The sequence below is a fragment of the Mandrillus leucophaeus genome, unplaced genomic scaffold (assembly GCF_000951045.1).
Source record: "Mandrillus leucophaeus isolate KB7577 unplaced genomic scaffold, Mleu.le_1.0 Scaffold35, whole genome shotgun sequence".
NCBI lineage: Eukaryota > Metazoa > Chordata > Mammalia > Primates > Cercopithecidae > Mandrillus > Mandrillus leucophaeus.
The window spans coordinates 6,120,119-6,143,082 of NW_012103698.1; the positions used below are offsets into that span (position 1 = coordinate 6,120,119).

The 22,964-nt window shown below is 38.9% G+C and overlaps 1 protein-coding gene across 3 annotated transcripts in view; it reads right to left on the minus strand.

Annotated features, from left to right (window-relative positions):
- TMCO5A (transmembrane and coiled-coil domains 5A) overlaps window positions 1-22,140 on the minus strand; it is a 34,078-nt gene extending 11,938 nt beyond the window's left edge. The window contains exons 1-12 of one of the 3 annotated variants that reach the window (XM_011989330.1): window positions 22,053-22,140; window positions 21,392-21,483; window positions 20,277-20,426; window positions 19,746-19,869; window positions 19,321-19,371; window positions 18,493-18,564; window positions 15,660-15,716; window positions 15,138-15,197; window positions 14,611-14,675; window positions 13,448-13,505; window positions 9,222-9,262; window positions 5,503-5,889 (exon numbers count right to left, since the gene is read on the minus strand). In XM_011989330.1, coding sequence (XP_011844720.1) covers window positions 5,691-5,889; window positions 9,222-9,262; window positions 13,448-13,505; window positions 14,611-14,675; window positions 15,138-15,197; window positions 15,660-15,716; window positions 18,493-18,564; window positions 19,321-19,371; window positions 19,746-19,869; window positions 20,277-20,416 — 867 coding nt within the window. In that variant the 5' untranslated portion in view covers window positions 20,417-20,426; window positions 21,392-21,483; window positions 22,053-22,140 and the 3' untranslated portion in view covers window positions 5,503-5,690. Of the gene's footprint in view, window positions 1-5,502; window positions 5,890-9,221; window positions 9,263-13,447; window positions 13,506-14,610; window positions 14,676-15,137; window positions 15,198-15,659; window positions 15,717-18,492; window positions 18,565-19,320; window positions 19,372-19,745; window positions 19,870-20,276; window positions 20,433-21,391; window positions 21,484-22,052 lie in introns of those variants that run through there. The other 2 variants (XM_011989331.1, XM_011989329.1) reach the window with 2 other exon arrangements.
- Window positions 22,141-22,964: the final 824 nt, after the last annotated feature.

A 22,964-nucleotide genomic window follows, 5' to 3' on the forward strand; every position in this document is an offset into this window, starting at 1 on the left:
CTGTCGCCCAGGCTGGAGTGCAGTGGCGGGATCTCGGCTCACTGCAAGCTCCGCCTCCTGGGTTCACGCCATTCTCTTGCCTCAACCTGCCAAGTAGCTGGGACGACAGGCGCCCGCCACCACGCCCAGCTAATTTTTTGTATTTTTAGTAGAGACGGAGTTTCACCGTGTTAACCAGGATGGTCTCGATCTCCTGACGATCTGCCCACCTCGGCCTCCCAGAGTGCTGCGATTACAGGCGTGAGTCACCCGCCTGGCTGTCTTCCACTATTATAGTGTGGGAGTCTAAGTCTCTTTGTAGGTCTCTGAGAACTTGCTTTGTGAATCTGGGTGTTCCTGTATTGGGTGCACATATATTTAGGATATTTAGCTCTTCTTGTTGCATCGATCCCTTTACCATACGTAATGCCCTTCTTTGTATCTTTTGATATTTGTTGGTTTAAAGTTTGTTTTATCAGAGACTAGGATTGCAACCCCTGCAGTTCATCTTTAAATGTTTGGTAGAATTCAGGAGCGAAGCCATCAGGTCCTGGGTTTTTCTTTACTGGGAGACTATTTATTACAGCTTTGATCTCATTACTTGCTATTGGTCTTTTCAGGTTTGGATTTCTTCATGGTTCAATCTTGTTGTTTTTGTCTAGGAATTTGTCAATTTCTTCTAGATTTTCCAATTTGTTGGCCTATGGTTTCTCATAGTGGCCCCTAATAAATCCTTTGAATTTCTGCAGGACCAGTTGCAAGTCTACTTTTTTCACCTCTGATTTCATTTATTTGGATCGTCTCTCTTTTTTTCTTAGTCAGGCTGCAGGTTTTTCAATGTTGTTTAACTTTTCAATAAAGAAACTTTTTGTTTCATTGATCTTGTGTATTGTTTTCTTCGTTTTGATTTCATTTATTTCTGCTCTGATCTTTGTTTCTCTTCTACTAATTTTGCATTTGTTTTGCTCTTGCTTTTCTCGTTCTTCAAGATGCATCATTTTGTTGTTTATTTAAAGTTTTTCTTCTTTCTTGATGTAGGCACTTAGAGCTATAAATTTATCTTTTAGTACTACTTTTGTTGTATCCTGTAGGTTTTGTTATGTTGTGTTTCCATTATCATTTGTTTCAAGAAATTTTTAAATTTCCTTCCTAATGTCTTCATTGACCTACTAGTCATTCAGGAGCATATTGTTTAATTTCCATGTATTTCTACACTTTCCCAGATTCCTCATTATTGATTTCTAGCTTTATTCCATTTGGTCAGAGAAGATGGTTGATATTATTTCAATTTTTGAGAATGCTGTTTTGTGACCTAAAATATGGTCTATTCTTGAGAGTGATCCATGTGCTAAGGAAAATAATGTGTATTCTGAAGCTGCTGGATGAAATGTTCTGTAAGTATCCATTAGGTTTATTTGGACTGCAGTGCAGATTACATCAAATGTTTGTTTGTTGATTTTCTGTCTAGGAGATCTGTCCAAAGCTAAAGGTAGGGTGTTAAAGCCTCCAGGTATTATCGTATTAAGGTCTATCTCTCTCTTTAGTTTTAATAATATTTGCTATATATATCTGGGTGCTCCAGTGTTGGGTGCATATATATTTAAAAATGTTGTATCCTCTTGCTGAATTAACCCCTTTATCATTATGTAGTGACTTTATCTCTTATATTTTTACTCATTAAATATATTTTGTCTTATATAAGAAGTTATTCTTGCCTAAAGTGTGTTTCTTTTAGACAACAGATCTTTGGATCCTGTTCATAAATTCATTCAGTCAGTCTATGTCCTTTGATTGGAGAGTTTAGTCCACTTACATTCAATGTTATTATTGATAAGTAAAGACTTACTTCTGCCATTTTGTTACTTGTTTTCTTGTTGTTTTGTGGTCTTCTCTTCCTTCTTCCTTTTCTTCCTGTCTTCCTTCTAGTAAAGGTGATTCTGTCTGGTGATATAATTTAGTTTTTCTTTTGTTTTTTGTTTTTTTTTTTTTGCATTTTTTTGTGTATTCATTGTATGTTTTTTGAGATTACCATAAGGTTAGCAAATACTATCTTATAACCCATTATTTTAAGCTAATAACAACTTAACATTACTTGCATAAACAAACATGAAAAAAGAAAACAAAGGCTCTATTTCTTAACTTTGTACCCCTACTTTTTAACTTCTTGTTGTTTCTATTTATATCTTGTTATACTGTCTATGTTCTGAAAAGTTGTAGTTATTTTTGATTGGTTCATTGTTTAGTTTTCCTACTTAAGAGTAGTTTACATACCACAGTTACTATGTTATAATATTGTGTTTTTCTGTGTACTTACTATTAGCAGTAGTTTTGTACCTTCAGATAATTTCCTATTGCTCATTAACGTCCTTTTCTTTCTGATTAATGTACTCCCATTAGCATTTCTTGTAGGATAGGTCTGTTGTTGATGAAGTCCCTCAGATTTTGTTTGTCTGGGAAAGTCTTTATTTCTCCTTCATGTTTGAAGGACATTTTCACCAGAATGCTATAGCAGGATAAATGTTTATTTCCTCTAGCACTTCGAATATATCATGCCACTCTCTCCTGGTCTGTAAGATTTTCATTGAAATGTCTGCTGCCAGACATATTAGAGCTCCATTGTATGTTATTTGTTTCTTTTCTCTTGTTGCATTTGTGATCCTTTCTTTATCCTTGACTTTTGGGAGTTTTGATTATTAAATACCTTGACATAGTCTTCTTCGGGTTAAATCTGTTGGTGTTCTATATTTGGATATTGATATCTTTCTCTAAGTTTGGGAAGTTCTTTGTTATTATTCCTTTGAATAAACTTTCTATGCCTATCTCTTTACCTCCCCTTTGAGGCCAGTAACTCTTAGATTTTTTCTTTTGAGGTTACTTTCTAGATCCTGTAGGTGTGCTTTGTTGTTTTTCATTTTATTTTTTCCTTTTGTGTCTTCTGTGTATTTTCAATTAGCCTGTCTTTAACCTCACCAATTCTTTCTCCTGTTTGGTAAATTCTGCTATTAAAAGACTCTGATGCATTCTTCAGTATGCTAAATGCATTTTAACTCCAGAATTTCTGCTCGATCTTGATTCTTTTAAATTATTTTAATCTCGGTGTTAAATTTATCTGATAGAATTCTGAGTTTCTTCTCTGTGTTATCTTGAATTTGAGTTTCCTCAAAACAGGTATTTTACTTTTCTGCCTGAAAGGTCACATATCTCTGTTTCTCCAGGATTGGTCCCTGATGCCTTACTTAGTTTGGTGAGGTCATGTTTTCCTGAATGTTGTTGATGCTTGTAGGTGTTTGGTGTTGGGGCATTGAAGAGTTAGGCATTTATTACAGTCTTCTCAGTCTGGGCTTGTTGGTGCCCATTCTACTTGGGAAGGCCTTCCAGATATTCAAAAGGACTTTGATGTTGTGATCTAAGCCATTACCTGCTGTAGGGGCCACCCTAAGCCCAGTAATACTGTGGTTCTTTCCGACTTGTAGAGGTACTACCTTGATGACTTTGAGAAAAATCTGGAAGAATTCTCTGGATTATCAGGCAGAGGTTCTTATTCTCTTTCCCTACTTTCCCTCAAATGAATGGCATCTCTCTCTTTTCTGAGTCACCTGGAGCTCTGGGTGGTGTAACACAAGTACCTCTGTGGCCAAAACCACTACAATTGTGCTGGGTTAGACCTGAAGCCAGCACAGCACTAGGTCTTACCCAAAGCCTGCTGTAATCACTCCCTGGCTATGTCCTATGTTCACTCAAGGCCCTGGGGCTCTACAATCAGCAGGTGGCAAAGCAACCAGGCCTGTGTCCTTCCCTTCATGGTGGTGAGTTCCCCCTGGCCCTGTGCATGTCCAGAGATGCTGTCAGGGGCCACGGTCTAGAGTCAAGAACTTTAGAAGTCTACCTGATATTCTGTTGTACTGCGGATGAGCTGGGTTTCAAACCAAAAGTCTCAGTTCTTCCCATTCTTCCCTCCCCTTTCCAAAAGCAGAGATGCCTCACACCATGGCCACTGCCACCATAGGCCTATGGGGGAGTACTGCCAGACTACCACTAATGTTTCTTTAAAGAAAGGCTCTTCAGTCAGCTTGTAGTGAATGCTGCCTGGCCTGGGACTCACCCTTCAGGGCAGTGAGATCCCCTCTGGCCTAGGGCAGTTCCAGAAATGTATTCCGAGAACCAAGTCCTGAAACTGGTGACCCAAGGGCTCACTCTGTGCTCTACCCCACTGTGGCCAAGCTGGAAGACAATGTCCACTTTGCTTTTTTCCTCTGCTTTTCTCAGGTAGAAGGAATCTTGACCTATAGCCACAATAGCTGGGACTATGCTGAGTCTCACCTGAAGCCAGAAATTCTCAGGGTCTCACCTAAAACCCCCCATATAGTACCTAAGTATTGCTGTTGGTTATTCAGGGCCCAAAGGCTTTTCAGTTAGCAGATGATGAGTCCTTCAAGGACTGAGTCTTCTTCAAAGTAGCAGGGTCCTTTCTGGCCCAATGTGTGTCTAGAAATGTCATCTGGGAGCTAGGGCCTGGAAAGGGGGCTTCATGATTCTGACTGGTACCCTATCTTGCAGTGGCTGAACTGCTAGTCAAGATGCACGACGAAGTCCTCCCAACTTGAGTCCTCCTTGAGCAGATGGAAACGGTCTCTTTTGGAGTCATGTGCTGTGCTGCCTGGGATTAGGGGAGGGGTAATTCCAGCACTCCCTTAGCCACTCGGTGACCACCCCCGCTCCCTGCCAAGTCCACTGTGTCTGGGCCTAGTGCAGCACTAGGACTCACCTAGGAATTTCAACTTTATTTAAGCCTCCAAAGTACTTTAGCTTGGCAGTGGCAAGGCTTGCAAAAACTTAAATTCCGACAGCTGGGATCAGCAATTCTTCACTAGCTAGGGCTGGTTTAAATCATCCCTCTGTGGCAGGTGTCACGTGAGTTTGGTCTGGTTTTGTTTTCTGTTATAATAGGGAAGCTCTGAGTTCAGTATCTCACAGATGCTGCAATCTTTCTCTCCCCAGCACTCAGAAATGCTCTCCACACCACACCCCTACTGCTGGAGGATGGGGAAGGGGTGGCGTTGGTGATTCCAGACTGTTTTTCCTATCTCTTCAGTGCCTCTTTCAGCAGTATGAAGTTAAAACTACAGACTGTGAGTGCTCATCTGATTTTTGGTTCTTATAAAGGTGCTTTCTTTATGTAGATAGTTGTTAAATTGATGTCCTTGAAAGACGGATAATTGATGGAGTCTTCTGATTTCTTGCCTGGTGTATTTATTCATAGGCTTTTTATTCTATGTTTAAATATGTAAATATAAATATTTATGGATTTGCTATAAATTACCTCAAGCTAAGGTCACTTACAACCTATGAGTTCTAATATAAGTAGTAAGTAATCTTCTGTATTTCAGGAATCCAATGTGTCAGATTTTTGAGACTCACTAGAATAATTTATGAATTAACTTTTCTTAGCATCTATGTAATTCCCCAAGGTCAGATTTGTTTACTATCAGGTACTAATTCAGCCGATCCATAGAGCCACATAAATCTATTACAGAGCTTTTTACTGGGCAAGGTTAATCCTGGAAAGATGATGTGGTGATGGAAGGTAGTCAAGTAGGCAAACGATGAGGAAAAAACTGAAGCAAATCTCTTTCCTCCACAAGTTTCATGCCTCCCTTCTACACGCTCGGATCCCACTTCGCTTCTGTTGCTCAAGGATATTTCTTGAGGAATCAGTGGGGTAACATGTCCTCTGTCTCAAGTGTGAGAGATGGAAAGAAGAAGCATCTGAGCTTCCACAAGGTGCTCCTGCTCAGCACCTTGGGCAGTACATTGACGAGGAGATCTGGATTTATGAATCTTACGTGAAAAAACAGGTAGCTCAGCAGTCTGATGAAAAATAGGGTGATGAAAAAGAGACAGCAAAAAATCCTAAAAAGAGAATGCCATGAAACTGTTAACCAGAAGGTTAGAAAACTTGGAACAAAAAATAAATCATACCTGAATGCATATCTGTCTCCTAATTGATATTCTAATGTCTCTCATGGATTATCACCCCCTTTCCTGACAACCTTTTATAATGGCAGCTTCCCTCTCCCATGTTCTGGCTTATTGGTTATTCTCTATCCTTTACCATGTTTTATTTTCTTGGTAGCATTTATCACTAAAATAATTTTGTTCTCTTATTTTTTGTTTTGTTTATTTTTGGTTTTGTTTTGGCAAGTTGTTTTTCAAAACAGTTTCATTGGTTTATAACCCTCTAGCAAGGTATAGGTTTTGTGGACCCATATCCTCGCCAACACTTGATTATCAGATGTAAACACTTTTGCTGATCAAATGGGTGTAAAATAATCTCTCACTGTGGCCTCAATATGCATTTCCCTGAGGAACAGTGATGCTGAACATCTGTTGATAGGTTTATTGGTTTTACGTGTTTCTTCTTGCCCATTTGTCTACAAGGTAGTTTTAGCTTTTCTTATTGACTTGTAAGAGTTTGTTTTACGTTGTTGATATCAATCGTTTTGCATTGTGTGTGGTGTTATATATCCTCCCAACTTTATAACCTTCACTTGCTCTAAGATGTTAAAGAAAAAAATTATCAATTTTAATAGGGTATAGTTTGTCAATCTTTTCTTTAATTAGAATCAATGCTTTCTGTGTCCTTTTTACAAAAATTCCCTATCCCAAGACCTGAAAGATACCCATATTTTCTATTAAAAGTCTATGTTCATTTAAAAATATGTCTACAGATTCTTTATTACTCCTCCTTTCAAGAGAATTCCCCTCGATTGGAGTGTGGACTGGACTTAATAACTTACTTCTAAAGAATGGAATATGGTGGAAGTCACAGTATGTAGTGTAACTTCCTAGATTACATCATAAAGGTATTGCAGTTTTCTCCACAGACTGTGGAGGAAGCCAGCAGTCATGTTGTGAGGACACTCAAGTGGCTTTATGGGAGGGTCTGTGCAGTGAGGAACTGAGACTTTGTGTCAACTACCAGAAAAAGCTTGCCAGATACGCAAGTTACTTCCCTTGGAAATATAACTTCTAGCTCCAGCCAAACCTTCTAATGACTGCAATTTTGGTCAACATCCTAACTGCAACTTCTTGACAGATATTAGCTAGAACCACTTGGCTAGTACCACCTGGCCCATAGAAACTGTGCCAATAATTGTTTGTTCTTTGAAGTCACTAAGTTTTTGTGGTAATTTATTATGTAGCATAGAAAATAATACAGAGTTTCGAAGATTTTTTTTTTTTCAAGCATTTACATCTTTAACACACCTGGGCTTGCCTTTTGTATATACTGCATTTAGTGATCCCATCTCATATAGATAACCATTTTTTTTCCTGCTGTTCTTATTGAACAGTTCGTTCTTCCTTTTCCTTTGACACGCAGTCACTGTCACATACCAAAGTTTGCTATGTGCACAATTTCTGAACTCTTTGTTCCATTCCACTAGGCAGTTTTCCTATTCCTGTCCCAATACCACACCATAATGATTACTATAACGTCATAGTAAGTCCTGATATCTGGAAGGGCGTGTTCCCCACTCCCTGCTCTTTAAAACTTTCCAGGTTATTCTTGACCCTTTATTCTTCATATAGAGTATATTTTAGAATTATTTTATTCAGTTCCATGAAAAACCCTTTGGAGAGTTTGATTGAAATTTGGCTGAATTTATTAATCATTTGGAGGCAATTCTTACTGTTTTGATATGAGTTTCTATCCACGATTATGTTGTCTTCTTTCATTCATGTTATCTGTAACATTTTGTAATAATTTTTTATAAACCACCCTATGGTGGTCTTGATTTTTTTTTCCCTTTCAACTGATGAGTTATTTAGGCCTTATGGCTTTGTTATGATTTGCATGAGCAAACCTTCACCATTTCTTTCCTGTATTATCCTTACCCAGCTGTTTTGGGGGTGCCTCTGCCCCTGGACAAATTCACTATTCACCTTTAAAGGTCAAAAACAGCCCCTTCCCCTCCACTTTTCTCAAGTTTGCTGCTATGGTTGATCTTGGTGACAGGAGCCAGCACTCATTATAGCACAACACCTTGGTCAAAATTAGAATCAGAAGCCCTTGACAAATCTTCCCACCACTCTCCATGAAATTTGAGCCAATACACATGAGAAGGTTCTGGGATTGCATTCTCAGGGAAAATCCTAGGAATAGCCTAGCTTTCTTGTCTCTTGAGTTAGTGTCCAGTGTACCAGTGCCCCACAAGATGTAGAAGCAGAACAAGAAAAAAGGCATTTATAGTTTGACATGATTAGCTAGATTTTCAGGATCTCTTTTCTAAGATTTCCTTCAGGATGCCAAGTCTGTTTAGGCAGACAGTCCTTATTCTAGAAATCCACACAGTTAATTCCATGGTGGGCCCTTGTGTTGGAGTATAAGAGAACAAGTAGGAGTTCTAGAGAAAATTCGTCTAGTTGTTTCAGGAATATTGTATCTAGGAATATTGAAAGATGTAATATTTCATTTATCTGGTATGAAGGGGTATTCTACTTAAGCAAATTTTCTAGATAATTGGAACTGACCTTTAAGCATCAATAATTTTACGTTAAACATTTTGATGGAACTTTCTATAAATCATATTTCATACCATTTTGAATATATGTTTCTTTATGCCTTCTTAAACAGACTATATTGAATATAATTTGACCTTTTCTTGAAAATGTAATAGCTTCATGAATACCAATTTTACTTTGCTATCACAGTGTTTCCCTCAGGATGAATATCTACTCAGGTGTTTGAATCTTAAATTCTTTTCAATTTAACCAGTATTTTCAAGCAACCGTTATGTGTTAGATGCTCTTTCTCATAATGCTTGTCTCTCTTCTATCTCTTATTTGTCAGTGGTATACTAGCATGTGACAGGCTTCATTCTACTCTACCAATGCTACTAGGAAACCAGATACATGAAGCGAATCCAAATTGTTAAAGGGAGAAGGTGGTAAATAAGAGATTTGCCACATCTCTTTTACATAATCAAATTTCTATTTCTTAATACCACAAGGCTGTTGATTTTTAATAATGGAAAGTTGAGATTATTAATTACCTTTAAATAAATAAGTCATAACATTAGAATAGAGAAATACAGTCAAAGACGTTAGTTTGCTGACTTGTGTGTATGTGTGTGTGCACACGCATGTACAAGGTTCTCCTTGTCTAGACTTTTCTCTCTGTCAGGATGGCTAAATAGGGCTCCCAGTTTTATAGGAAGTTTACTTGAAGATATTTTACTTACTTTCTACTGAAAAATGTTGCTGTCTTTTGGGTAGGAGTACCCTGGAAGAAGAAGAAAGGATATTGATAAATAAGCAATTTCTGGAGGCTATTATCATTGTCCAATAATATTTAGTGAGCCATTAGTTATATGTTATTTAGATAACTTTAACAAATTCTTTTTATATGCATAAGCACATATAATTTTCAGGCCAAAAATTTAAAATATATTTATTATTATTGTTATTTGTCCTACCTTTTTACATATTTATATAACTAAACTAAGGCACAGAAAGTCAAAGTATGCTGCCCAAGGTCACATAGTTAGTTAGTGACAGGATCGGGCCTGGAACCTGGATTGTCTGACCCCACATTCTTGGCTCTCTCAACTATTCCATTCTATCTTCTGCTTAACCAGTGACCCTTAGAGAAGCTTATAGGCTAAGAAAACTACATAAACATATCTTAAGAGAGAAGTCTTAAAAGCTATAAAAATCTAAAGGTGAGTGATCAAGTTTGGCTTCATCCCTGGGATGCAAGGTTGGTTCAACATACACAAATCGATAAATATAATCCATCACATAAACAGAACTAAAAACAAAAACCACATGATTATCTCAAGATGCAGAAAAGGCCTCTGATAAAATTCAACATCCCTTAATGTTAAAAACTCTCAATAACCTATGTATTGAAAGAACATATGTCAAAATAATAAGAGCCACATATGACAAATCCACAGCCAATATCATACTAAATAGACAGAAGCTGGAAGCATTCCCCTTGAAAAATGGCATAAGACAAGGGTGCCCTCTCTTACCACTCCTACTCAACATAGCATTGGAAGTTCCGGCCAGGGCAGTAAGGAAAGAGAAAGAAATAAAGGGTATTCAGATAGGAAAAGAGGAAGTCAGACTATCTTTGTTTGCAGGTGGCATGATCCTGCATCTAGAAAACCCCATCATCTCAGCCCAAAAGCCTCTTCAGCAACTTCAGCGAAGTCTCAGGCTACAAACTCAGTATGCAGAAGTCACAGCGTTCCTATACACCAACAACAGTCAAGCAGAGAGCCAAATGATGAAAGAACTCCCATTCACAATTGCTACAAAAAATAAAATACCTAGGAATATAGCTAACAAGGGAAATGAAAGACTCCTTCAAGGAGAACTACAAACTACTCTGAAAGAAATCAGAGAGGACTCAAACAAATGGAAAAACATTCCATGTTCCTGGATAGAAAGAATCAATAATTTCTAGATTCAATGCTATTCACATTAACCTACCATTGACATTTTTCACAGAATTAGAAAAAAATGATTTTAAAATTCAGAGGGAACCAAAAAAGAGCCCCAATAACCAAGACAATCCTCAGCAAAAAGAACAAAGCTAGAGGCATCACACTACCTGACTTCAAACTATACTACAAGGCTACAGTAACCAAAACAGCATGGTACTAGTACAAAAACAGACACATAGACCAATGAAATAAAATAGAAAACTCAGAAATAAGACTGCTTGCCTACAACCATCTGATCTTCAACAAATCTGACAAAAACAAACAATGGGGAAAGGACTCCCTATTCAATAAATGGTGCTGGGAAAACTGGCTAGCCATATGCAGAAAATTGAAACTGGACTGCTTCCTTACATAATATACAAAAATTAACTCAAGATGGATTATAGACTTAAATGTAAAACCCAAAACTGTTAAAACCCTAGAAGAAAATCTAGGCAATACTGTGGACATAGGCATGGGCAAAGATTTCATGATGAAAATGCCAAAAGCAATTGCAACAAAAGCAAAAATTGACAAACGGGATCTAGTTAAACTAAAGAGCTTCTGCACAGGAAAATAAACTATCATCAGAGTGAGCAGACAACCTACAGAATAGGAGACAATTTTTGAAAACTATGTTAGACAAAGGTCTAACACCCAGAGTCTACAAGGAACTTAAACAAATTTACAAGAAAAAAACAACCTCATTAAAAAGTAGGCAAAGAACATGAACAGACACTTCTCAAAAGAAGACATACATATAGCCAACAAACATACGAAAAAAAGTTCGACATTACTGATCATTAGAGAAATGCAAATCAAAGCAACAATGAAATACCATCTCATGCCAGTCAGAATTGCTATTATTTAAAAGTCAAACAACAACAGATACTGGTGAGGTCGCAGAGAAAAAGGCATGCTTTTACACTGTTGGTGGGAGTATAAATTTGTTCAACCATTGTGGAAGAAGTGTGGCAATTCCTCAGAAACCTAGAGGCAGAAATACCATTTGACACAGCAATGTCAATACTGGGTATATACCCAAAGGAATATAAATCATTCTGTCATAGAGACACATGCACACAAATATCATTGCAGCACTGTTCACAATAGCAAAGACATGGAATCAACCTAAGTGCCATCAATGATAGACTGAATAAAGAATATGTGATACATATACATATTGCAGGGACATGGGTGGTATTGGAAGCCATTTTCCTCAGCCAACTAACCCAAGAACAGAAACCCAAACACTGCATGTTCTCACTTATAAGTGGGAGATGAATAATGAGAACACACAGACACATGCAGGGGAACAACACACACTGGAGCTTGTCAGCGGGGGTGAGGTAGTGGGAGGGAGAGCATCAGGAAGAATAGCTAATAGCTGCTGGACTTAATACCTAGGTGATGGGATGATCTGTGCAGCAAACCACCATGGAACACGTTTACCTGTGTAACAAACCTGCACATCCTGCACATGTACCCCTGAACTTTAAAAGTTGAAGAAAAAAATAAATCTAAAGATGAGGCTATGTCCTGTATTTCTGTAGCATTCTTGTTTCAAAATATTTTCTGTTGTTTCATTGTCCTTTAACCTTCCTTGTGAGATAAAAAGAGGAATTACGATCACATTTTAGAGCAAGTCAGGCATGGTGGTGGGTGCCTGTAGTCCTAGCTAACTGGGAGGCGAAGATGGGAGGAACCCTTGAGCCCAGGAGTTCAAGACCAGCCTGAACAACATAGTGAGAATTCCTCTTTCTACTAAAAAAAATTAGAGCTGTGGAAATGAGGCTCACAGAATTGGAATTACAAAGAAGCTTTCAGGATTACAAATTTTGTTCTGTAGTTTGATTAAGATTACATGTCATGCCAAACAGTCAGTTCTCAGGCATCCTCTCTCCAAAGATGCTCAGACAACATTAGGTCATTGAACCATCATGGGACCCTGATGAGCTTGATGTAGACAACTTTATTTTTTTCCTCTCACACATAGTTAGAAGGAATATTTTGATGAGCTGTGGGGAGAGATGGTAGGACACATTGGAGATGTCAAAAACTTGGTTCTACAGAAGTAGGTCGAGTTAATTTCAAGGATTTTGTTTACTAAGCAGAATATGCAAGCTTCAGGGCCAGAATGACTTGTTCAGTACTCTAAGAACCACGGACATGGCCTAACATATATCCAAACATTTGGATGACCCAAGCACAATGGCCAATATTTGATATTTGCTTTTAAGGAAGTGATTAGTTCTCTTTTCTGATAATTTATCTTGACTATATGTAATTTCTGATGATTGTTAACCTGGACTCTAAAGTCAATATAAATTACAAAATTAAAACCCAACCCAAGTTTAACCTTTTATTCTTGCTGCCACAAGATATCAAGCAGGCCAAGAGGATTGGTTCTCTGCATGAAATTGTTCTGTTTCCTTCAGACCTTTAGATGTGTGCTGGTGGGTTCATAATGTTAAATATGAACAGACACTGAAACTGTCATAAAGAAGCAATAAGAAGCAATAGCTTTCTATGTTTTAACTCTCAGGCCAACTCTGACTAGATGATGTTAGGTGGTGGGTGCTCTGTGTTGAGAGAGATTAGGGACCATGTCGAGATCATCAGGAAAGAGTAATGTGATTGCAGGAGATGGAAGAGGTGGTGTATGTGCCCTATACTGGCCTCTTTCTATAGAGCATACCCTCAATTAAGGTTGCTTCTTGCCTCCATTCTGAGTTCTCTTAGGTCTTTGGCTAGTTTTTTAAGAGCCTGTTATTTGTATGACTGAATGAGAAGAAAGTAGATTAGAGTCTAGTTTGTTTGTTTAGGGTTGGAATGCTCTGTAATTATAGCTGGTACTTCTCTTGGAAAATGCACATGGCAAGACTGGGTATACATTTGGTGCCTTAGAGTTTGCTGGAGATGTCTTTGAAAGGCAATGACACTGTGAGGAGCTGAAGAGAGAGTGGAGTGTTTACCTCATTATTTTGCCTGGTATGCTCTTTTTCCACAGAGTTCATGCTCACAAGTTTTGATCTATGAAGATAAGAGCCAGGACAGAAATTGAACAAAGTGCACTAAAATATTCATACTACACCATTGTTATTTTTAAAAAGCTTTATATTCTACGTCTGTACTGTCCAATATTGTAACTACTGGCTTCCTATAGCTATTTAAATTAATTAAAGTTAAAATTCATTTCCTTAGTTGAGTACATCTTTTATGTACTCAATTGCCATATGTAGTTAGTTTTACCTACTAACTAGCACAGAAAATTCTGCTGGGCAACCTGTTCTAGAATCTTGGCTTAACAAGTCAAGCCATAAACCAATGTTCAGCAGGGATCTTGAGTGACTTGAAGGTGTCCTTTAGAAACAAGGACCTACAAGTCCTAGGACCCTGGCCCCTAGGCCACAGTTTGTATTTGGCCTATATAGAAGCTATATGCAGTTTTGATCTCTTGTTCTTGATCTAAGGATTTAAAAATATTTCATAAATAGAAATATTGCTTGACTGCGTTAAGATTTAACTTACAAAGGGGGTCAAGAAATGAAGATGAGGTTTTTGGTAATTTCTCACCATTTAGACTCTTGACAAACTCAGTGTATTATGAGAAGTGCTTTCCCTTTATAATTTCTAATTTTAAATGTTTGTAGTTCAATACAGTGTACAGTTCTGATTTATATAATGTAGTAGCTGTGGTATGAGTCTAGAGATTAGTTTCATGCCTACCCAATATGGTTGGGTGTCCATATATTTGGGGGAAGTGAGGATGGTATTAATTAAAAGGCTTTTCTGTGATATATAAGGAATAGCCTACTTATCAAGGTGACTGACCACCAACTCTTTTTAAAGTACATGTTTCTACTCTTAGTATCAACCCAAATAATAATGTGATAATGTGATAAAATTATGAAGGGAGATGTGTTTTTGAGGTCTTTTTAGAAGGATGGGAGAATGACTGAAAGTTTTAAGTTGGTGTGATCTACCAGGGTCAACCAGATCAGTAACAGAGGGCAAAGATATGTGGTGTCGGAACTCATTCAATTCCACATAGAAATTGGTCTGAGAACTGTTTGCTCTGACGCAGGCTGAGACGGAGTTTCTACCAAAACCGGGATGTTCCTTTGCCAAAGCTCACACTTCTCTCTCAAGGAACCGAGCCTCTAGTTCTTCTTCTATTTTCTTCAATGTTTCCTGGTACTTCTTCAAAGAGAAACAAAGGAAGCCCCAGTTACTACTTAGGAGGTTTTTAATTTTTCTAAGCGTAATGAGCACTTGCTATTTTACGTGATACCATGAATGCTTGGTATTTCCACTGCCACTTTCTCTGCTTTCATAAACCTCACCCCACCACTACTCTTGATCTCTCACTATGCCTTACCACCGGATAGGTTTCTGGGCATCACTGACATTATAAATAGCAGAAGTGTGAATTATTAACTTAACAGCACAGAGAGTGGGAGAGCAGGGCAGGAATTCCCAGGGAGACAAAGACAAATAGAGTGATATTGGTAGCGAGGTGGGGTGCTGACGACCTTAAAGTCTCCCAGTAGCGCCACCTTGAAGTGTTGAAATGGCTCTGGACAGTATTCTTTGAAAATCCTGGTTCTATTTCATCCTGTACCTTAATAAACCCTTTGCTAGCCCTTTACCAAGAAGCTCTACCTTTATGTAGAGGGCTTGATCTTCACAGAGCTGGGTCACAAAAGCATACTCCTTCATTACCTGGGAAATCAAAATTGGGTTGTAAATATATTTCAGTAAATTGCTGTAAGAACACAAGCATACTTGCTTCCTCCAGTGTCCCAGCTCCTAAATGTGGTTTTCTAATTATTCTAAATAGGTTTTCTTTTTTGCTGTACAGGCAAATGAATTTCCTTTTTTTAGGGTAAATAAGCTAAATGGGAGTTATTGGTCAAAGGTGGAATTTGGGAGCAGTTGGGAGAGGAATAGATAGATACTAATATTTGCAAGATATAAACTGTTGAGTGTATTCTGTAAAAAAACATTGAAGAGAAGGTCACCTCAGGGATTGTGTTTATCTTCCTTTTTTTACCCCTCCCTAGCCCCATCATGGTCTTGGATCTGGAACCTTTATGTAAATCAATCATTTGAGAAATAGATTGTCTGACCAAAGATCACATTTCCCTTTTCCGGGAGAAGTCACACTGAAGTTCCTGCTGTTACCTTGAGCAGCTCCTTCTCTTGGCGTGCATAGGAAGCTTCCAGCTGTTGTAACTTAACCTAAAGAAAACAAAAGAGACTGCTAACTTGGCAAGGTGAAAGCTGTGCAGGAATGGAATGCTGTCACCAAGGTGGTCTCACGAGCCACGAGGAGCCTCAGGGCCACGACTTCACACGTCTCCTGATGGAGGAGTTAAACTACCCAGCACCCTTTGCAGTTGCTTGTTCAACTTGCTCTTTTATACTCCTTATCTTTTAGTCTTCATCTGATGCTACCTTCATCCCTAAACTTCAGTTCTGAGCTTCCTACTCTTACTTAGCCATTTCTCTGAAAAACAATACCAGTTTTGAAAAACTTCACTCTTCCTTTTCCTTTAATATAGTCGATCAGGCTCTAAGGCATTTGTTCACTCCTTTCTCCCTCCCTGTATGCCTTGCTCGCCCTTTTATTTCCTTCAATACTTGGAAAAAGACCATTCTACATCAGCTGCTATGCTGGAGTGAAGCATGTGTGTGTCGGGGGGCAGGGAGTAGTACTTAGGATACAGTAGTAGACAGGATGGACTAGCTCTCCACCCTTGCAGAGCTGGCATTCTAGTAGGAAGACAACAAATACGTCTACATGATAATGGTATGTGCTATGAAGGAAACAAAAACATTAATGTTTAAAGATAGTGATGGTAGTGGTGGTGTGAGAGGAGGTGGTAGGTGGTTGGCAAAGGCCTCTCTGATGTGATGATACCTGAGCTAAAGCCTAAATGATAAATGCTAGCTAAATGGAGATCTGGAATAAAGATGTTCTCTGTGAAGGGTATGGCAAGGGCCAAGACTATGAGGTTATCACAGATTTGGCTTGTATGAGGGAGTTGTGTGACCAGAGCGTAAGGGAAATTGGTAGGTAGGAAGCAAGGTGGGATAAGGTAGCCAGGGGCTAGATTGTGTAGGGCCTTGTGGCTTCTAAAAGGATATCGGTTCTTTGTTCTAATTGCAGTGAGAAGGCAGGAGAGGCTTGAAGTCTAAAGACACAATCTGATTAATGTTTTTAGAGAATAGCCTTTTCTCTGTCTGAAGAAAAGGATCGTTTGGGTGTGAGAGTAGAAGCAGGGAGACTGGTTGAGAGGTGACTCCTTTTGTCCAGGTAAGGGGTTATGGTGGCTTGCAAAAGGATAGTAGTAACAGAAGTGGTAGACAGGAATGGATACATTTGGGAGATAATTTGGCAGAAGAGCAGACATGCCCATTCTTCCTTCCCTTTTTGGCTCTGCTGTTCCCACTTTCACCTAGGTGCTATTATTTCACACCCAGATTCTTCTGAGAGTTGTTGCTTCACTCTTCAGTTAGTTACATCCAGGACCAGTTATCCAAATGTGCTAAGGGATATATAGTTTCAAGCCAATAGTGTGAGTCACAAAGGGTTGAATTAGACACTCCATTAAAGCTGCTGCACTGATGACTAGCATGCCAGAGGAACAGAAGCAAAAGAGATTCTGTACATTTCACAGAATTAGAGCTATCACCTGATAATTCAATAAAATACGTGGGCAAGGAGTGGTTCAAAGGATTAAACAATACTCTAGAACTCTTTAGGGCTAGCCAGCAAAATAATGGCCATTATTCTGACTAACACGAGACTCTATTCTCTATTACCTGACATAGTGAGCACAGCCAGCCTTAAAGTGTCACCACTCAATTCTGACTGGGCTTATTTTCTGGGAAAAATAAGTGATTTTGTAAGAAAATCAGTGTCCTGACCACTGGAATCATATGGCAAGTGCAGTCAGGAGTCTTTATAGCTCTTCCTAATTTGGGCTCCAATTTCTTCCAGATTTCTCTTTCCAGGTAACTTACCTGAATGAGCACAGCCAAGCAAGCTTATTTGGTGGCTTTGGACTTCCTATTTTTGTGGTCATCAAAACTAAATTGGCCAGGAGAAGATAGGGGAGTAATTCTCCATACTTTCATTTTCTATTTCTATTTTCTATGTATCCAAATCTTCAGAGGCTTCATGCACACAACCAAGTGTAGGCTTTAGAGGGTAAAGAGAAGTTGGATAAGGCAAGGACAAAGATGTAATTCTAGAGAAGGTGTCAAAAAAATGTTATCTGTTCTCTGAAGAAAAATAAAGTCTCCGCAATGCAACACGTCTGTGTTAGCAAAATGGCACTTGTACCCCCTGAATATATTAAAAAATTTATCTCTCTCTCTCATCAAATAGGTTGCGGTTGGTCTCAGGTTCTTATCTCTGGAACACAATTAGAAACATGCCAAGCAGAGTATGATGTGCTTAGCAAGTAGTGGTCACATTAAATACTTGAGTGACTAATTGAATCCTTTTCTAGATTGGAATCCATGACAGGGTACATAAATTGCCGAGGACTCAGTAGACTTACAAATCCTAGTTCTGCCTCTCTGAATTCATACATGCACCTCAGTAAGACTTTTAAATAATTACGTAAAACTTAAAGGAGAGAATATTTTATATACACAATTTCATTTAATCTTGAAACTGAGGCTAAGGGGGAGTAATTAAATTACCCAACTTCATACACCAAATTATGTGCTGTGGCTTTAAACTGGGGACTTTAACTGCCCCCACATGTTACATATGCATTTGTGCCCTCCTCTTCCTAACAGAAGAGAGAACAATAAATAAGACTTAAGAGTGATATTCCTTACTAAGGGCAGAGAAGAATTCAGCACTCAGTGGCTCAAGCTTAAGCTTGATATGGGGGAAAACTACCAAGAATTTGTCACAACGTTGACAATGATTTCCAACTTAACAGCTTATTTCCTGGTTACATAGCCCAACCACATTTAGGATTGCTTTTTCATTTACCTTTGTCTCTTCTAGGGCTCCATCTGGACTGCTTTGTTCACAGTTGGTTATCTTTTGTGATTTCCTTGTAAGCTATAGTTTCAAATAGAAAAATGTACTAAATTAAAAGGTGTAGAAGGCAAAGACTTTCTCTGGTGTGTGATTAGTAACTATGGCCTTGATAAAACTTTCCAGGACATAGTCCTTTGGTAGATATTTGGTGACCTGTGGAAAACATCTTTGTTCTACCTCCATCTTCTTCTCACTAGTCTTGGCCACTGATGCTAGAGTCCACTCAAGGCAGGAGTACTTTCCTCAATCCCGATTCATGTTGGGTTACTCAGGGATACAGCCCTCTACAGTAGAGGGCTAGTCTCTACTCATGGGTCAGAGAGTAGGGTAGTCATTGGAAGCCCACTGTATTCTGAGGAGGTATTGAGGTATTGGAAATGGCTAGGTAAGAAAAAGGAAATCCTTGGGGATTAAGTTAATTATTGTTGTTGTTTAAAAGTTCTCTTTTGAAAGTAAAATTAACCTCTCACCACAAAAGTTTCAGTCAATGACTTCAACAGAGTATCTGTTGGAACCCATTTTCTGGTGATAGAATGAAGAACGCATGAGATTACTAAATATTCCATCCATTCCTTTCCCCTCATGCTTACTCAGAAAATCCATAACATTTAGGTCATGAACCTTGGCCTCAGGAGAGTGGATTAGAGAGTAGTATGCACTCCCCATACAGGCCTCTCTGACTTACGGGTTCCTCTATGATCACTTCCCCCCAACCTTGCCTCTTTGATGAGTGGGGCTGTTGTGGGGGCACTGGAGAACACAAGAACCCCACCTCACCTTTTGTTGAAGTTCTGTTATACTGTGAACCAATGTCTTATTCTTCCTTTCCTGTGAGAGAGAAATAACAGTGTAAGTCTGCCTCTGTACTCCACCTGTTCTCATTCAGTTGATTGCTGTCCATTTCACCCCAGCTATATTTTCCTTCAGTAACTTGACCTCATTTGCATAATGTCGTGTGTATATTGAAATCAAACGACAGGTAAAATACAGGGATATAGGTGCCCATCTGTAGGGCTTCCCAATTATTAAACATTGCCAAGAAGCCAAACACATCCCCTTCCATGCATGGACAAATTCTGACATGACTTTTGAGGTGGCTACTCTTCATGTATAAAAAGGAGAGATAAGCTTATCTGATAATTGATGAAGGATGGAATGAGGAATGCAACCTGTTAAACGGCTCTTCCCAACTTCTTGCTTACAAGTCTGGCTGTTTCTTCCTCCAGCTCCTGCAAGGCTCTTTCCCTTTCCATCGTGGTGTGGTTCTCCTTCTCCCACTCTTCATCTTCCACCAGGTCCCCCGTCTGAGTGATCTCACTTTCCAGTCTGGACAACACAAGCATATGCCATGAAGACCCATGCTTGGCAGTTTCAGAACTGATAAAACACAGATGTCTGATATAAGGGAACTTCAGGGACAGTGTACATGAATCTCAAGCTGAAAATTCTTCCTTACTGAATCCACAGGATCATGATCACTTCAGTATTATAAAAAGGAAGACCTGCCTGATTCCTAAGCCAAACACCCCAATGTTCTCTCAACTCCATCTTGTAGGAATCTATTTGAAACTTGCTGTGCTTCAGTGTTCAAGAGAAATGTCAAAGAATGAAGAAGTAACTTCCTGACACACAAGATAGAGGTCTCTAGAACAAGCAGGAAAATTCAGTTTTGGTTTTGATCCTCCACCCCTTCTTTGGATTGGGACCCTCCCTCATGAAACCTTAATACTCACCTCTGAATCTTATCTTCTCTCTCTTGGATTTTGAGAAGAAGTTTCTGATTTGCTTCATCCATTCTCTGCATATCCCTTTCAAGGTCCGTGTTCAAACTGATAATATTTCTTTTTGACTGAGCCAATCTAAAGATTTCCATTTTCTCCGACCTATAGACTCAGCCCCCAAAATGAACAAGGGCCAGTTATCTCAAGATCAATAATCATTGGGCCAAAAAGGATATTTAGAAGACATCTAGTTTATTAACCTTGCTCTCTCTGGGGGCATACCGTTTTCATTCTTGAAAAATTACATTTCTTGGTCATGCTCTACAACTGTTTCAATAATTCTCAGCTCAGTCAGCAAGGGTCTTTCCCAGGCTTTCTCCTCCAAAGTGCTCAATCTAAGTGCACCTCCACTCTGGTTTCATGAGAAGCTTTGCTTCCTTAAATAACCCCTAGCATTGAAGAGAAATGTTTCTCTTGGAAATCTTTTCTTAGATAAACTATTCACAAAACCCGCTCATACAATACACATCTATTGAACACTTTTATCTCAGCACCTGGCACATCACTTCTGGTTGGGCCTGGCATTCTGCATAGCCACAAGGGGTTTCCACCAGCATAATAGGGCTTCATTCTTTCCCTTCCTCCTCCCAGCTCAACACCTCTCCCTCACTTGTCTGCTACAAAGTTTGAAATTTTTACCATGAGAGTCATTCCATTAAGCACACACACACATAGGCTCTAGGCATAGCTTTCAAAAATGCAAACATCTTTTTTGAAGTAAATTTAAATGAAATAATGGTAACTCTAGAGTATTTTAGAAAGGGTACATGGGAGGCTCTTGATATATTTTTCTTTTTCTTCTAATGTAAATTAATTCATTGGTTTGTGTTTGAATTGATTAACCACAACTAGTGTAGTGAGGCACCGGGGCTTTTGTTTTAGATAGGAATGAAGGGTAATATTGGAAAGTTAAGTCCTATCTTGGAAGGGCTTGCTTGGATGGGGGATTTATAGTAATTACTTCAGGAGGGTATGGCATGCTTGGGGTCGGGTGTGGAGGTGGGTGCATAACAGGAGTAGAAGGTGAGAAGAAGGCTGGAAGATGAGGGAAGGGGTCAGTAGCAAACCTGCTTTACACCTTGGTCTCTGGATGTGGCTTTGCATAATCATGACTACTTAATCCAGTTGATCTTTCTTGTGTCCTTCCATTGTAGATTCCCTAAAATGCCAACAGAGATGTATGTAATGAATTGGAAAAATGGCTGCATTTGTCAAGAACAGAGTAACTGGGGAAGATTCCCAAAATGTAGAAACCAAATTAAGTTAACTTGTTTTCTCCCTCAAATCCCCACATTTTAACCATGACAAAACTCAGCCCTTTGATTCTTCTGCCCATGATCTGATTATACCCTAGTAAAGATACGTTCAGGATACAGAGATAATGCTGGAATATACATCCTATTAGTAGACATAGTCAGAGATGGTTTATCAACATAAAACCCTGTGGAAGTTTATATAAGACAATATAAAGAAATAGAGGTAATCAATATTTAAGTCTCTTTTTGCTCTAGGCCAGTTGCTTTCCATAAAGCACCATGGTCTTGGATGTAGGTTTACAACTGCCCTGAAAAATAATCTTTGCTCTCTATCTTGGTGTATGCCAGAATTTCCAGATATTAAGATCTTTAGTATTAAAGCGGGCTCAGAAAACCAAGTACATGTAAATCATTTGGCTCTCTCTTCCCCTTAGTTTCTTTTTTTCCCGTTTATTTCTTCTATAAACTCTACCTCTCCCTTTTGGTGTATCTTGTCTCCCTGATCCTTCCCTAGTCAATTAGCTTCTGAGGAGTCTAATCTTTCTCCACTGGAACTATCCAGTAGAATCTCAGAACATTCTGAGAGGTCATGACTCTTCTTTTGACATAGGATAAGTGGGGCAACGTGTCATAGTGGGGTGGCTGGCAATGGTTTCTCATCATTTGTGTAGAGTCTAGAGCCTAGATAAGTGTATGGATTTCATGGCCAAGTCTGCCCTAAGTAGCAGTAGGTTCAACAGATTTGATTTCTGGGTAGTTTGAGGAGCAGCCTCTATCTTTTATTTCTCTGGCAGATAAAGCTCTCTTCCTGCCCCAGTGTGACTAAAATGGAAAGTCTAGGTCCTTTGGCCAGCAGTCTAATTTCAACATATAGCCAACTAACTACTCATTCATTCAACAAACAGTGAAACACTGAATGAGCACGATGTGTGTCTTCTAGGCTCTGTTCTAAGCACTGGAGAGAAAGAGTGAACAAAGCAGCCAAAAGCCATTGACCTCATGAAGTTTATATTCTAAGGGGTGTGTGTGTGTGTGTGTGTGTGTGTGTGTGTGTGTGTGTGTGCATGTGTGTAGGGGGAACTGGTAACACAATCAATAAAATAAATAAAATTAGTTTTACTTGATACGATAAAAGAGGAGACTGCTGAAACCATACCCCAAAGAGTTAAAGAAACCAGTGACTAACGGAAATTCTTGAGCTTGCAGAATAGCAGATAAGAAAATGAACAACTTGCAGAAATGCTGAAACTCCCTCTATTTGAGAGGTTTTAAAACAAAAAACCTAGCTGAAATTGGTTGGAACCAATAAGGCCAACTGGAGTCTGTGCAGAACAAGCTTACTAATGTCACAGCTTGAGTTTCCACTGCGTGTTTCACACTAATA